The 18138-nt window shown below is 41.0% G+C and overlaps 1 protein-coding gene across 2 annotated transcripts in view; it reads right to left on the bottom strand.

The window, feature by feature from the left end:
- zeb1b (zinc finger E-box binding homeobox 1b) overlaps nucleotides 1-18138 on the bottom strand; it is a 63430-nt gene that overhangs the window by 16610 nt on the left and 28682 nt on the right. For both annotated transcript variants that reach the window (XM_053511895.1, XM_053511896.1), the window contains exon 2: nucleotides 2929-3087. In XM_053511895.1, the coding sequence (XP_053367870.1) occupies nucleotides 2929-3087 (159 nt within the window). The remainder of the gene's footprint in view (nucleotides 1-2928; nucleotides 3088-18138) is intronic.

Raw genomic sequence — 18138 nt, 5'->3', positions numbered from 1 at the left:
AATTTAAGGAAACTTTTGCTGTACAAAATGATGTTATGAACAGTTATGTGCCGTATTTACTTTAAAATAAGCTACTTGTTCAATGCAAACAAACACCTGCACCAATAAATATTAATTAGAAAAGCTGAACTGAATATATTTTACTGAGATTACTAAACATTTTCAGTAGAGGAATAACAGCGCTGAAGTGCTAAAAGTAAATTTTAACACTGGAGTCATTTTAGGACTTACACTGTTCTTTATCTGATCTACTTTTTCTATTTCTCATCTGTGACTCACTCTCTGATCACCGAACAGGGAGAAATTTTATTTCTATGTATTAATCAGTTGGCCAAATCTGCCGTACAGAAAGACAGGCAGACATGTACGTGGGCTTCAACCTAAAATAATAATATCACTGATTACATTAAAGATGTTCATCTTATTTTAAGCTTTAACCTTTTAACTCTGCCCATAAACTCTTTTCCACCGACGAGTACCAACGCTATTTCTTTATTTCTAATTTTAGCACAAATCATCACACTCCACAAGCTTTTTGGGGGTGTCTTACTGTGGTGTCTGGCACCAGGACATTGGCAGCAGATCCTTCGGGTGCTGTGGGTTACAGGGTGGGGCCTTCGGGCCTTGCTGGCACATCCCGTCAGTGCTTGATTGGATTGGGACATGGGGAGTTTGGACGCTGGGTGGGTGGTCTTGGGCTCTTTGCCTGCTGGGCCATGTGCGTGGTGGTCTGTGGTGTGCTCAGTGTTCTGGTAACTTTCTATCTTGGCCAGCGAGGTCTAGCCCTTTGATCCCTGTAGGCATGAATGAGCCTTGGATGCCATTGATCCTGTACCACCAGTGTGTATACACTGTATGTGTGATATATATTATTCATAATCAACGTTAATGTCATGGCGGATCGGTGTTTATTCCTCAAAGGCTGTTATTTGATGACTTTTAATAAATAATAAAGTTAATGATTCACTGGTACTGACGGAATTACCTACGAAATCTATTACTACTCTTCGGTTTTGGTTAAATGTAAACACATTTGTCAATAAATATGATTTATCTCGAAGAGCGCATTTCAGGAAATGGACCATAATTTGCATGTTTTCCATCACTGATCAGTGATTCAAGTTGAAGAGAGAGTCCGTGTGTGCCAATGTAACATCTGTTACAGATATTACAGATAGCAACACCTTGATCACATTATTGCAGTAACAAAATCCACTTGACTCATCAAAATCAAAATTCCTGCTTCATTTTGTTCAGGTTTCCTTTCGGCAAAAGCGAAATGTCGAACCCTTTTATTTACGTTTATTTACGTTAAATGTAGTTATTAAACAGCCTCACATGTTTGATGCGTCCCGATTTTATTGCGCATATGGAATTTCGAAAGATTTTGCATGAGGATCGGTTTCGAAAACGTTCAGTGCAATGTTGATAAATGAGCACGCGAGAGCTCCGATCAGCTGCATATTAAACCCACGGTTTAACCTGCTGCATGTCAAGGCTGCTTTTCCGTGTTTTTTTTATAATTTTTTTATGATGTGGTGATTTGAGATGTCTGGAGAAGTTTTCAAATCACACTAGAAAGCTTGGGTCATTTGGAATAAATGTTTTGCCAAACATAGCTTGGGAAAGTATAATTTACGAATTGTGAAACCATAATAAAATCTTTGTAAACATTCCAAGGGAACGCACTAGGGAATGTAGCCCGGTTGGAGACGGGTGGGGGGAGGCAGCGAGAGCATGAGATCTCCTCCCTCTTCTTTCTCAATTTCATCAGCTATGTAGTTTTGCAAGACTGGAATAAAGCCACATTATTTGATACTCGGGTCGTTTGCTTAACCGTTTCCCAAAAAGGTCTAGCGTGTGTGTAGTCTGAATGCGTGTTTACGTGAACGATTTTCATTCCCTTCGCCTCCCATCCGTCTTCTTTACCTTTACAGAATTTCAGCTCGGGCTTGGACTGTGAGCTGACGACACAGAGCAGCCGCCGAACTGGAAAAGTGCCTGTGAACTATCGCTGTAAATAAGAGTGGTGTGGTTCCAACCTGGGGAAAATAGGGGCCGACAGCATGCAAGGAGGCAGCGATTGCTCTTAATCACGGTGATTGAGAGGGAGCGAGACAGTGTGAGACTGTTGTAAAGACGAAAGGATGAAGTAGACGTGTACGGGGGCAAAAACAGAGGCTTTAACACAAGCACGGAGGCCAGAGAGAGTCAGTTTGCCTTCCTTTGCTCTAGGTAAGGGCGAGAGAAAGGTGGAAAAGTGAATGGAAGAGCAACAGAGAGGTATGAGTGGGAGAGGCTGAAATTTGAGAGAAATAATAAAAAAAAAAAAACAGGGTTGAGGGTTGAGTCGATACTGCAGACCTGATACTACTAATGAGTTATGAGTGGTGTAGACAGAGACGCATAAACACGTGGTGTAGACACAGTATCCTGACAGGCCAATTTCTGAGATTTAGTGATTATTATTATTATTATTATTATTATTATGGTATAGAAACAGTTCAGAAAAAAAACTTCACATAAGACAAAACTGCTCTAAATCTCTCCATTCCGGTAAGTTATGGATACGAAACCAGTATATTTTGTTGCATTTACTACCCAATCTCACTTATGAAGCTTCCAAACTCTATGCACTAGAAACACTAACACTCCTGAGCAGCTCAAATCTTCTCCAGAACCTCCCTAAACACTAATGTCCCACACACCCTCACACCATTCTTCAGCCAACAGCTAATGGCCAGGAATTCTGGTGCTTAATGTTTCACTATTTAAACACATTTCTAACAGTTAACACCTGACACACATCTAAAACATCTAAATCATGGATGCTGAAATGATCTCAGCATTTGATATGTGTTAATATTCTTTCACTCTATTTTACTTTTATTTATGAGATATCGATAAGACCACTAGATGGAACGTTACCTTCTTCCCATCTGTCCTCTGGGCCGTTGGTGTCGTCGTCATGGGCAACACTGTCACCATCAGCGCCGTCCACGGGGGTTCCGTCCTCCTCCACGATATGGAGCTTGTCCTCATCATCGGAGTCTGACTGGCCTTCCAGTACATGGCTGTAGTTACTCACTGCACACACACACACAGAAAGAGATGAAGGGAAAACATTAGACGGAAGTGCTTATAGAATATATGCACAGGAGGTTGTGTGGGTAAAGAAGTACCGAAAGAGCAGATTAATGAGGTGGAATGTTGGACCAGAGCTGTCACATTTCGATTTGATCCGATTCCATCTACTGTAGAAAATACTGATTCTAAACAGGGTGAAGGGAGATAGCCAGATAACGAGTATAGAAAGTCAATCAATCAGGGCTGTCAGACTGTTTCTACCAGGATTCCAACTTGTGCAGGACTAATAGCTCTCACTGACCATTAAAATAAACAAAACATTGGAAAATGAGTAGATTTTCCTATTTATACCCTCCTTAGACGAAATTCTGTCAAATTTAATGAGTCTAGTTCCATCTGTCAGATGTCACAATCAGCATTAAAATACAATTAATCCCACTCCAGTGTATCAGTCGATCCAGGGTCCCTGAGTCTCCCAAGGCTTCCGGCTTCCTGTGACCCTCAATAGGTCAGAGTGAGAGTCTCATCCTCCTGAGAGTAGCACTGGATCTAGAATCCACCCAAGGAATACTAGGTACAAAGATACACCCCAGGGCACCAGGCACACACCACACATATAGTATACTAACTCACACCTAGAGACAATTTTGGAATAACCAGTACACCAACTGGCATGTTTTGAGAGAAAACTGGCCAACCATAAGCAGTCCATTAGAACCTCCACACAACTGGAAACACATCTGTCTGTGGATAACAATGATGTTTGAGTGTGTGTGATGGTGATGGTGAGGTACTGTGTATACATTACATCTGAACCGCAGAAGCTAATCAAGGGGACATATCATGACTGGATCAAATACACACTAATGCACACCTTGTACGACTTGTTTTATCAGGTGAAGTTAAATAGGAGATAGGCATCATTTCAACCTCAAGTGTTGCCACATGGGTAATTCAATGCATATCTTATGTCTATAAAGTAAACCGACGTAGAACATTTTGATGGCGTGCAAAATAAATTCAGGAAACCCGCTGCAGTCCTGGTCTATAAACATTTCGACACTTAATGCGGACTAGTCTGTGAGTACGGTCCACATCTGGAGGAGCTTCTTCCCGCAGGCGATACAGTCTCTCCATCAGTACACCACACAGGACTTAACCATTTTGCACATACACACGTATGGATATTTGTCTTTTTGCATTCATTTTGGACATCCATGGACACTTATGGATGTCCAGAATGGGTGCAAAATTTACGTCGTTACTCGTTGCACATAAATCACTTTCAATAAAAGACTTTCATGCATATTTGTATCATATATATTTTTTTATATTTGTACAGAAATCATCTCTTCTCCATATTTGTACAGCTATGTTTTCTTATATTCTTCTTATATTGTATATTTTGTTTTCTATAGATATATTATTCTTATCTTATTGTTTATTTTATTTATTTTTATTTATATTTATTTCCTATTAATAAACTTTTATTTTTAAGGTCACTGGTGGTCGTTTAAGCATTACATATATATAAATAATGTACTTTATATTGTACCGTGTATGACTGTTTATGTGACAAATAAAATTTGAATTTGATCTCTGGCCTCACCGCGCTGTTTTCATACCACTTCATCTGTTCCCTTTTTTTTTTTTTTTTGTTAGCTAGATAACACTAAGCAGCATTGATTTGTCATAGCGGACCAGGCGACCTTAATTAGCAGCGTGTGTATGTGTATGTGCATGTGTGCAGAAGCGAGCGTGCTTCGCTCAGCATGATGTGACATTCTATTAGAAGAGCGAGTGATGGAGAGATAGCTTCATCTAACGAGCTCTCATTCGTTAAGGTAAGTGCTGGCTGAACAGAGCTGGAACGGAGCTGGCAGCATAAATCACACTTAAAGAGTCTGTTTCGTAACCATCAGCAGTACGTGAAAGATGGAGTTGTGAAGACGTAACATAAAATATCGAATAAATTATATCCTCAGAGATTCTTTGAGGCGCTTGGGCCGGTTTTTATTATTAAGCTCCGTAAAAAAATTTTTTTTTTAAATGGGACAGTTGTGAAGACTGAACGGATTGGCAGATGTCCTTCGGTTCTCATTAACCTGCTGAAGCATTTCGGAGGAGTTGACTTGTTTACCAGCTCAGACAAACTCCTGATTCCTGTTTACAGAGAAAAGAGAACGCTACAGTCAGGAAATGAGAGGGGATGTGACTAAAATCTATAGCTCTCTGTGTGTGTGTGTGTGAGAGACACAGAGCATGAGATAACACTGTTTTGAGATAAGTGAGTGGGTGAGCCATGAGAGTGTACAGTACATACGCTAAAAACAGTTCCTCCCTAAAGATTATACTCCAATCTTTCACTGGACTAAACAACTGGGACATTCACTCACTTTGAGGAGAGTCAAGGTTTCTTTCAAGGTGCATAAACACGTACAAGTGCAAAAGTGTATTTTGAGGATATAAAAGGTGTTCAAAAAAAAAAAGTGTATAAGAAACCGAAGGTGTGCCAAAAGCGCCTCAATTTTTTTTACCCACCCCCTTCATCCCATCTCTCTTTTCCACTCATCTAAGTACCTCTCTTCAGCTCGGCCAAATCAATTTTCCTTTGAGAGGCGCAAAGTCAGCACAGGGGTTTGGCTATGGAGCTGAAACTCACACACACACACACACATGCACACATCTCCACCGCTCACCCTAATACATTTACATTAAGCTGATTTTGTGCTTTTTATCTCTTGCACGTTTTCTTTCTCCCTCTCTTACTGTACATACACTCCTTTGAATGCTTTTATCAGATCTTTTCTATCCCTCTTGTTCGGATGACTCCGCCACATTTGAATCATGCATGCACAAAATCTAAAGTTCATACAAAATAAATCCTTTTTTATTTATTAATTTTTTTTACAGTTACTACCATCTGAGCCATCTCAAGCAGCAGGCACTACATATCCCATCAGGCAGTGCGGGCGAGGAGCGCATGACGTGTGTAACATTGGATGTAGGTGACTGATCCGTGACAAACTCCGCTACATCGTCACACCTGAGTGCGTTCATGACCGCCTCTAGGAGCTCCGTGCAGGAAAAGTGACTAAACAAACACTCGATAAGAGAACATTAGTTTGGCGACAAACACGGAGCGCTACACAGACCCAACGGAAAACAGGGGTCATTACGGCTCGCATATATTAGCACTGATGTTAAACTCGAAAAAACAAAGTGCAACTGTTTTTTTTGTTTTTTTTTACAACATTGTAGAGGTGACTGCATCGAAGTGCCGCACTGTACTCACAACACTGTATGCAAATTCTGCATACCTGTTCAAGCACCAAATCCCACGTGGCCATCACGCTACAACTAGCACAGCTGTTTAATGACAAACAACCAGCTCTGGCTAGAGTTATACACTCTATATCATCATCTCTCCTCCTAATAGATTACCTTGTCATATGGATGCCTCCATGCTCGTCAGAGCGACCAGGTCTAAAGTCGCCGCACCGCTTGTCTTTAGCAGCTCGGGTGCAGAATTCTGTTTTCCCAGAAGGCCCCGATCCTGCGTTTGTTCTCTGGAACTCCTAATGAAAGCCAACACAGGTCCGTGCATTTCAGCTGCCCATTAAAGCCTGAGGCCTGCGGGCCGACACCTGCCACGGGCCTCTGATAAATGCCATCTAACCTGGGATCTGCATAATCCCACAAAGCCTGGTCATGCACACACACACACACACACACAACTCTGGAGGAAAGCTGCAGTGTCTAGACGAAGCTACATGTATACTAATTATAAAACTACAAGGGCCACAAGATCATGAAGATGATTTGATTCATGGCATTTATTTATTTATTTTCTTTTCAAGATAAAAGACACAGAAGACAGAGGAACAGACAAAAGGGTATTGATTTGGCTGGAAGATGACATCAGTGTGAGTGTAAGCTTTCGTTAGCATAGATTTGATGAAACCCTCTTCCATCAGGTCACCTGACACTACGAAGCTTTTAAATAACTGTTCAGTTAATCCGGTGATCCATAACAGTGTGTTTAAAGTACCTTGATGTATGATCGTACGCTGTAAAGTGTGAGATCCGGTAATATGATGATGCTTAGTATTCTGTTATTAGTCTTCTCTCTTGCACTTAAAATAAAAAAAGAAGAATGTTTTTCCGAAAGCGTTACACAACAGACTCACTGTAATCATTATAACACTATAATTAAATACTTATGGGTCGTTACTGTATATGTATGTACCAAATCTAACGGCTCCCTTTACAAGCAAATCTGTTTGTTTAAGAGGTTAAGAGATCAGTTTCTTAACTAAACACATTATCTGCCATATCTGTTGTTTTAACAAAGCTTAATATACAGTATTCACTCCCTACTTTGATACAACATTGAACTGATATATTACAGATTGCAAAAGTTAGGAAAGTGAGCTTCAGGGAACACACGTGTTCTCTTTTTGTTCTACCCCTAAATTCCTATCTATATGCACAGAACAGGATTCACAGGATTCCTAATCTCCTCCGGATAAAGCGGTATAGAAGATGAGTGAGTGAGTGAGTGTAAATGCTTGGCCTTAACACTGCAGCATGGTTAAAATCAACCACATATACTATATAGTATATAAACAATACTATATACTACTCCATAGGATTCTTCCTATTTCTAGGAAATCGGTAAGAGTGCTTTCAGTTTTATGATTAAGTTTCTATTAACAAGAAGAATAGTGAAATCATCAGCATTTTATTAGGATATCCTGTGGCCTGATCATTCTGTGCAATCTTTCCACATTAGTAGTGATGCTGTGGTTGAGTGTTCCAGCTCCAGACCAGTTCGTGTTGAGTCTGATGGTTGTAATAAAGGTAGGAAAAGCTGACATGCTGATGTGTCGCCGTGACACATGCACTCGAAGTGAGTGTTATGATTGGACATTCCTGACATAGCATCATTCCCCAGGGCTGGAGGAGCCCGCTCAGCACGCTCCGCCTCGGCCCTCACCCGCCACTCGTGTGTTCCGGGCTTATCTCTTAAACAAACGCTTGTTTTCCCTCTGAAATTAACTTTGGGCCCTCGGACACAAAATACTACAACGTCGATAATGAAAACATGATTATGAGCCATTATGGATTTTCAGAGCCCTCATGCCACTTCATCGAGGATATGAAGACGGAGCTGCAGGTATAAAATAGAGCTCTGGAAGACATACTTGTCTATTTATGTAAAAGAGAAAGATTTCTGAAATTTACCTTTAGTATTGTATTGGCATCAAATAGAACAGAGGAGTATGCTTTAAGTTCTGTATCATGTTAAGCACAAATGTGTCTCAGACACCCCTACGACTATTAGTATTGCTAATTAAAGTGAACCAGAGTCCTACTGTATTGTTCATTCATTCATTCATTCATTTATTTTCTTTATTCATTTCTATACCCTTAGGGAATGACTTTGGGTACACGGTGCCCTTAATTTCACTAATAAATGTAGCTATGATTTCTACTGTCAGTTTTTAAAATGCAACTTCACCAATTGTTTAAGTGATTTTGTAGGTTATTTATGGGGCGGCACAGTGGCTTAGTGGTTAGCATTGTTGCCTTGCACCTCCAGGATCTGGGTTCGATTCCCATGTATAGAGTTTGCATGTTCTCCCCGTTCTTAGGGGGTTTCCACCGGGTACTCCGGTTTCCTCCGACAGTCCAAAGACATGCAGATTAGGGAATCCCAAAATGACTGTAGTGTGTGTCCTGCGCTGGATTTGCACCCCGTGCAGGGTGTCCCCCGCCTCGTGCCCTAAGTCTCCTGGGATAGGCCCCAGGCCTCCTGCTAACCCTGAGGACAAAGCGGTATAGACGATGAATGAGTGGGTGGGTGAGGTTATGAATGTTAAGCCATTTGCGATTTGGCATGTCAAAAAAAAAAAAAAAAGTAAATCTGCAAGTATTCAAATTGAAATCTTTTTGATCTTCTCCCGAGGTTTGGTCACTCACCAGTCATCTTTCCCCTATCATATGACAGCTAGCACATGCTTCCGAACTGCAGCGTCACAGGGCAGTTTGCTGTTTGTGCTGTTTGCGCTTTTTCACATCCATTAACTCTCTCAAATGCACACAACAGCCAGCCTAGTGCTGCTCTGATTTGCACTCCTGTTCAGAACACACAGGGTTTGAGATGGCTCAGGTATCACTGGGATACAAACTTGTCCTCTCCTGGTGACAGGATGGATGCTTTCCTGTTGCACAATTCGGGAGCAAATCAATCGTAGAAGGAATTTAACACCTATACTACACTGTAGCATAAAGGGTAGAAATGAATACACACCCCTTACTCCTGCTATACAGAAACACTCCCAGATCACACAATTCACAAATACACACGGGGAGGAAGATAGAGAGATTTTATCTCCTACATCGCAATCACAAGATACCACAAAAAGAGAAAAAAAAACACACACAACAAACACTTCTGAATTCCTTTTCACTTTGTCATAAACACTGCTACGTCAGTTTACTTTGGTCCACACACACACACACACGTACACATATATACTCATACAAGTATGCACACACAGATACAGTCACAATCTAAACCACATCCCCACCCAGCAATTTTTCTTTCTATCTCTCTCTCACACACACGTTCTCTAACCGCAAGAACACGGAACCGTCACATCAAACAAAAGCCAGTCACCACACACACACACACACACACACACACACACACACACATCACTCTGTCAGCTACAGTATGTAAGCTCTGTGTTTTCGAGAAATGTTAATTCAGTTCAAGTTATGTTTATTTTTACAGGCATACAGAGACAGTGAATATGTTCCCTCCAGGACGCAGGTGCCGTATAAACTACAGCGAACGCTTTCAAAGACTGTGTAAAGCGCTGAAAGTACACGCACAAAGCGCAATGCACAATAATCACACCATATTCAATGAGAAGATAAACCGTGCAGTATTTATTAGACCTTATACCTCGGTAGGTGGAAATTATGGAGTTTGATTCATGAGGAGGTGATTGATTTTTCTATAAAGCAGCTCTGACACCAGCTCTCACTGTGATTTAAATCCAAAGTTTATATTAATGTGAACATTCTAATGATTGTTTTGGTCATAACAGCTTTGTTAATATTTACGGAGCGATGCAAAGTAGACTGTTCACATGATTTTAATAGCTTCATGATGCAGATTGAAAAATGTGTTGGTATATAACAAAGAGAAATCTATACCAATGGATCAGGTGACATTTTTTTTTGTTTTTAAACATGTAAATATATTACAGCCTATATGCAGAATAAGATTCGTGGCAGCACTGTGTAAATTTCCTCCATGGGAGAATCTTCAGCACAGAACATTGCATTTGGCAAACATGGCATTTAGTTGTCTTCTTACCTTCAATTTGGCAGACCACACACTCATCATCTATACAGCTTTATCCTGTATACAGGGTCTTAGAGCATGAGGGTCCACCCTGGACATAGCAGGGCACACTTACACTCATACACTACAGGCAATTTGGGAACGCCAATTAGCCTAATCTTTATGCACACAGACTCCGAGGTGGGAACCGAACCTGGACCTTGGAGGTGCAAGGCGACAATGCTAACAACCACTAACCAGCCCCAAGGGAAACCACTCACTCACTTACTTATCTTATATACCGTTTTATCCTTTATTCAGGGTCGCGGGGGGCCTGAAGCCTATCCCAGGAGGCTTAGGGCAAGATGCGGGGTACACCCTGGACAGGGTACCAATCCATCGTAGGGCACACACACACACACACACACACACACACACACTCATTTACACACTACGGGCAATTTGGGAACGCCAGTTTGCCCAATCTGCATGTCATTGGACTGTGGGTGGAAACCGGAGTACCCGGAGGAAACCCACCAAACTGACCTGACTTGTGGCTGTTCCACAACATTACTGTAAATATACATTGAAATGGTTAAAAACACATACTATATCCTTTATTAATATATTACAAAATTGATCTTATTATTGTATGAGAGAAATAAGAACACTACAGGTCACGCTTTTACAGGAAAACAATCACACCAGTTATTCATATACCAATAAATGTACTACCTATACTGGGATAAATAAGAATATATAATTGTGATGTGCATATTTCGTATGTGTTTATGCCGGTCTTCGGTTCAGGCCATATCACTGACTGTGAGCTGACTTAACTGCAAAACCTATACTAGCCTCTAGGAGACGCTTTATTCCCAGGAGACAGAACTGACGCAACGGTGACAGATAATGCAGTACTCGACTCGGTGTCCTGCTGTGTGCTGCATTTGACTCTCTTCACTGCTCTCAGTGTTTACCAAGTGTTATTTGTTCCAATAACATAATGAGGGATGTGACCTGATGCTGCGGTACAAAGCCTGTGGAGAATGCTACATTTAGAAGAGAACAAGTGATTAAAAAAATAAATAAACTCAGAATAGACATTCTCACCTCTCTCTCTCTCTCTCGCTCGCTCGCTCGCTCGTTCTCTCCTCTTACAGCTTACTCCAACTACTGGTATTATAAGACGTGTGCATAATTAGCAAGTGATAGTTAAATAGTATCAGGTTACTCTTCATCCTCAGACAGCGTCGAGGGTAGCTTCAACACGTAAACACACATACGAGTACAGTACCAAATGGTCCAAACACAAGACAACTTTCTACTTGTTATGACGTCAATCCAATCCAATGTCAGAAAAAATAGGTATGAATGTCACCAATCACTCCGAACACCTCTAAAGTCTGACTGGGTTTCAATAATAATGATAATAATAATAATGTACAGTACTGTCGTGGCATTGGGGACATGGCTGAGTATTAAAACAGCACATGTACAGGATGTGTAAACAATCAGCAAGAACAATGCAGATCACAAGCAAAAGCGGGACCCAGAACTAATTAACTATAACTATTGTCCAGGTACAGAACGGGTGAGGGGTGCCAAAACTTTGTGCAATGGGAGAAGTCCTTTATATAAAAGTTAATGCTAAGGTTCATACTGAAAATAAATCCACGGAGGTATACAGTAGGTGAAGAAGTGTGTGTGTGTGTGTGTGTGTGTGTGTGTGTGTATTTTGAGCTAATCTTGTTCGGCTAGACTGCGCTCTTCTAAATAAGGCCAGAGAGCGCGATCATACCTGCGCTATGATAACAGAGCCAGAGCTTCATCCGTGCTGCAGTGCTGACTCGGCTCTGTTTACGTTTGAGGTGAGGCCAGCCCCATTCACGGGCATAAAGGTTCCAGGACACACACACATGCACATACACACACACACACACACACACACACTTTAAAAAAAGAACAGGCTGAAGTGCAAATGACGAACATGGTTAAAGAACATGACTGTGTGACTGAGAGATTTATAGATGTGTACATTACACTATAAGCTAGGAGAGGTATTTTACTTTATCACTTTAGCAGACCAATGGAATTTTGCTCTCTCTCTCTCTCTCTCTCTCTCTCTTTCTCTATCTGTATTACACTGAAGGTAAAGTGAGGAAACATCTGTCGTGCCTTCTGGTCAGTGTGTACTACCTGTAGACATGCTTGATTATCTGGACACCCCCTTGTTCAGTTTCACTACTGCTTTTCTCTCTCTCTCTTTCAGAATCACTTTCTGTTTGTGATTTCCCAGTATAACGTGGGAGTGTTTTCAGTTTTAATGAAGCGCCCCGGCATACTATAGTATCTAAAAACAGAACTCAGTAGATCAGCACAATAACGCTTAACCGTGCTATTTTTAAATTATTATTATTATTATAATTTATCAATCATATTTGATCATGATATCAGATAATGAAAGTTGATGGGAGATATTATTTCTGATAATTACTTCTAAGTTTAAAAAAGCAAACTACATACAGTATCAGTACATTTATTCGGGTATACAATGGGCATTTAAGTACTAACTTACAGGTCAATTTAAAGGTGACCTACTATGCAAAATTCACTTTTTAGTTTAGTCATTAACTTTTTTATGTTTTGTCATGTAGATGTTTTCAGTGTGCATCTACAACATAAATGTAAAAAAAAAAAAAAAAAACATGGAATAAAAACATCTCTAGGTATTGTTCTGGGATTTTGTAAGGGCTTAAAAAAGCCAAATAGATTTTTACCCTTTTGTGACCTCATATAAGAAGATACTCTCCTCTGGCTTGCTGCTGTTCCCCGGAGAGGTCTGGCTCAGCAATAGCTAATTCACATTAACACTGAAATGGAAAATCTGGAGAAGGAGTAAGAAAAATGGAGGTTTGAGGTGGGAACAAAATGCTTTATCTGAGGGAAATTTTAGCCAGAGCGTAACACACACTTTGAGAGAGCTCTGAAACCCAACTCTCCGGGTGATCCAGTTTCCTCCTACAGTCCAAAGACATGCAGATTAAGTTTATAGGCATTCCCATATTGTCTGTTGTGTGTGTGTGTTTGTGTGTGTGTGTTTGTGCCCTGCAATAGATTGGCACCCTGTCCAGGGAGTACCCAGCCTTGTGCCTAAAGTCTCATGGGATAGGCTGAGACTTTAGGCACGAGGCTGAGTACTCCCTGGACAGGGTGCAATATAGGAATGCCTATAAACCTAATCTACCCCCCTGCGAGCCTATATACAAAATGAAGTGGTTTAAAATATAAACAAAAAAAGAATTGGTACAACTAAGCTGCCTATGCTTGCAATTATTTGAATATTTCTTAAAATAATAAGGTGCAAGAGATCACTTTTCTTGTCTGACTAAATGTAATAATCGTGAATATCATGCTCGTAATGAGTCTGGTTAAGAGGGAAAGCCCTGGTGCTAACAGAGCTCGGCTAAAATTAGCTCCGGCAATGACCTGACTACGCTAGCTTTTGAGAATACACAGGAACCAACACACACCTGTTTTAACAGGAAATGGGGAATTCATCTCACCCTATGCACAAACCGTATCGTCAACATGCATATTTTATTGATCTTATTTATTTTTTCTTTTACTTTCTTTTTGTCTTTCTGGTGTTCAGACGGTTGTGTGATTGGCTTAAGGGTCAATCTTTATCTTTGTTCCTCTTTACTGTAAAGAGACTCAGTAAGGAAAAAGCTATCTATTTATAGGTTTCCTTTCCTGTGCTCTTTTTGTCGTGAATGTATACACGCATATCTGTGTTACACACACTCACACACATTTAGGCTGGGACTCCTGGCCACCACGCAGGGAAGAAATGTGCAATAAATATGTGAGTAAGTCAGCAGAGCTGTTCAGTCTAGACATGAGACTGTATGAGTTGCCTATCCAGGCCACAGAAAACTAACAAACCGACCGAGACTACTTACACACAGTGGCTGGCACACACACACACACACACACACACACACACACGGTTCTGGTGGTGTCCGTTATGAGGCAACTGTAAAAGTTTGGTTGTGTGTGTGTGTGTGTGTGTGTGTGTGTGTGTGTGTGTGTGTGATCATGTGTTTGCAGGGCATTTCCCCGATACCACGCCAGGTGAGCTGAGTCAGACAAAGAAAGGAAAACAGAAGTGTAAGCAGAGTGAAGCCTGCTTTACTGGAGGAAAACATTCAGTTTTGAGCCAGCAGGTTCATACGATCGCGTTTTTTTGTCTTCGTTGAATAAATACCTAACTAATATTGTTATTCTCGGTGCTTTAAAATAGAACTCTCCTTTTTAAACACCCCTCCGATACAGAGAGGTGAGGGTTTTGTATTGTTCATAGCACAAGCAGTGAAGTGGAGCCACATATGGCCTACATGAGCAGGCTTATTAAAAATATGTGGCCTACTATGAACAGATGTATGTATGTGTGTGTGTGTATATGTGTGTGATTTCCTTTGTACCTGTCATGTCAACCACACACATGCAAACGTTAATTAGCATATCCTGCTCACTGACAGCCTTGAGTTTAGAAGAAACAGCTATATTTACAGGTCCGCGTAACATCGGATAAATCTTACAGTTCTAACGTTTATAATAACATATTCTGAGACAAAAAGGCTTGTTTTAGATTTCATTTAGGCAGCTACTGTATATCTTATACACTGAAAAACCTGTTTATTTTGTTTTTTGCACAGGCTGTAAATGAATGCACGTCAGGAGACTGTGAAGTTCAGATCCTGACGATGCCACTGCCACATAAAGCAAAAATTTTCTCCTGAGCAGGCGCCCTAATGCTGTATGACATTGTCATATGGTTGTAATTAGGTTACACCCAAAACACAACGTTGTTTTTGGAGGATAACATTTAAATAACGTTGACTGACTGAATGAATGAATGACACTAACAAAATGATTCAAACTCAACCTTAAAACAACAAAGAATCAACCTTCATTAATAGTTATAACGTCCAATTTACCTAAGGTTCAGTTTTATACAACGGATCTCTGCGCATACAGTACCTGTACATCCTCATACTGTCAATTGCATCCCAATATAATGGTTCAGTCAGTTGAAGTCTGGTATGTATTGACTTGGATGGGTTATATTGTAGTTGTTGTTGACTGACAAAGCAATTTACAGTATATGTATATCAGGAGTGATCTAAGCTGAGGATTGACTGGAGCTACTACAACCACTCAGTCGAGAGGGCCGGAGACTATCATGTGTTTTCTCCAAACCACGTGACGCCAGCCGACCGCATCTTTTCGAACCGTTTGCTATCTGCTTTTTCCACTTGCGTGAGCTCACAGACGCCCCTGATTGGCTGTAGAGCCGTAAATAATGTGGGAGCACTAAGTACCTCTCTTCCCTCCCTTCTAAGAGAGCTCGGACAATCAGCTCTCTCTAGGCCTCTGGCTGCAAGAGGTTACAGCATCACCCGGGAATCGAACTCGCGATCACTGGATGAGCACTTTACCACTGCGCCACTCATAAAACAAGCAAAAAAAAACTAATACCAACTGTGATCAAAGATCCAGAATCATTGTCCATTTGATGTTCACATCCAAATCGGCTTGCCGTTGTTCCCCACAGGCATAAATGTGCCCATGGTTCTGTCACCAGTTTACTTGTATACAGTTGGTAATCTATGTTCCCACCTTATGATTTTATGTCTGCTTGGTGTAAATTTATGCAGGTATTGTGCTGTTATGTCACCACTCTCACAAGTAAAGAGCTTTAAACACCACCTTTTTTTCCCTCTGCCCTGTAAACCCCATTGTGTTTTGTTCTTTGTGACTGATCTAATGATGTCACGTGCTGCATTAACATAACTGAGCATCAGTACACCATTAAACAGGGAAACAGACAAGGCAAGACACACAGCATGCAAACACAAATCAGAGCCTGTGAGACAGAATAAATGTGGATAAAACAGACAAGAGTCAGCAAGACAGAGGACCAGAACAGAGGAAGGCATGTACGAAAACTGCTAATGACTTAAAAAGACAAAGCGTCGTTGTCAGAGACAATGCACATCTTTTCTGAGAGATCGGGCTCGAGGCAAGACGCCGTCACACACGCTCGGCCTCACAGAGCATGACAGAGAATGGGTGGCGCGAGAGGACAGAGACGGCGGCAGAGAGAAGTGAGGGAAGACTGAGTGAGAGCAAAAGGAGAAAAGACGTGAGAGAGGGGAGAAAGTGGGAGGAATGGAGAGTGTGTGTTTGTGTGCACTTGTTTTTAAAGGTCAGAACTCATAAAGGCAAGTCAGGCAGGCAGACACTTAGAGAGGTGGAGGGATGCCGCAGGCAGGTGCAGATGTTCACATACACATGAGCATATGCAGGCAAATCAGCGTGCATGCACACACACACACACACACACAAAACTCAAACTACTTGTCAGATCAGAAGGTCAAAAGCGGCGACACAGCAGCCCTCTGTGATCTGATCTCATTACAGCTTATATACAACATCTCATTAAACTCTTATCTCATTATACTTTCATATACAGTAACTCACTTACTGAGCCATCTCCTCCTCACAACACACAGTCACTTTTCTTTACGTCTAACCTAGCCATACACACACACACACACACACACACACAGGTTAATCAGCCATGAGAGCATACGCAGTGTGTGTTTGGTGAAACACAGTAGTAAGGGTATGTAAAACTAACCAGGCTTGAGAAATAAGGGAGTGTATCAGGGTCAACTGTGGTGACAGAGACCGAGAGAGCAGCACCGTAACTAATTAAAAAGGTTAACACAGGTCAACTGTTGTTGTTTTTTTTTATTTTTATCTTTGATCATCATGTGTAAATTCCTCTCTTTAAACACACACTCATACTGCCTACAAGTGTGTGAAAACACTCATCATGACCTATCACATTATACAAAATGTCTAATTAAAAAAAGAAAGCAGCAAAAAAAAAAAAAACTCCCTGTGGAATTAACTGCGGAGAAATAAGAAATGTGTTTTCTTAGATTTGTAACACTTTTATATATGCCTGGTTTTGTTCCAGCAACAGGATGTCCCAAAAGTCTCTGTACACAGGGAACATCAGCACTTTTTTTTATCAGCATGTAACTTATTAATAAAACACCATCTACTGTATATGATTGGCATTTCTTTGAAAACACACGCACACAAAGGAGAGGTTCCATTTCACAGCGTTCCAATCCAGTCGTGATAACGATTATGATACGTTCAATCATTCATTCCTCTTCTATCCCCTTTATCCTGCACGGGGTCACGGTGGTTCTGCAGCCTGTCCTGGCAGACTTTGGGAATGAGGCGGGGTACTGTACACCCTGGACGGGGTGCCAATCCTTTGCAGGGCACAAATACACACACAACACACTACAGGCAAGTTGGGAGTTCCAATTAGCAACTCTTGTGTGAAAAAGCCCATCAAGCACAGAAAGCGGGAATCGACCTTCGACCCTGGAGGTTTGAGGCCACAGTGCTAACCACTGCGCCACCTTTTTGCCTAGCTAAAAGACGAGCTGGAAAAAAATCTAATAATATTAAACAAGCATGGGAAGACATCTGGAAGACAAAAAGAATATGTGACCTGTCCTATCAAATCAGGTCTAACTTGCATTTTAGATTATATAAATCATAAATATTTTCAGATTAAATTCTGATACCAAGTTTAT

This window comes from Clarias gariepinus, chromosome 14, assembly GCF_024256425.1.
Source record: "Clarias gariepinus isolate MV-2021 ecotype Netherlands chromosome 14, CGAR_prim_01v2, whole genome shotgun sequence".
In the NCBI taxonomy this organism is placed as follows: domain Eukaryota; kingdom Metazoa; phylum Chordata; class Actinopteri; order Siluriformes; family Clariidae; genus Clarias; species Clarias gariepinus.
The sequence above is the reverse complement of the archived record's forward strand: the minus strand, read 5'-3'. Positions and strand labels throughout refer to the sequence as shown.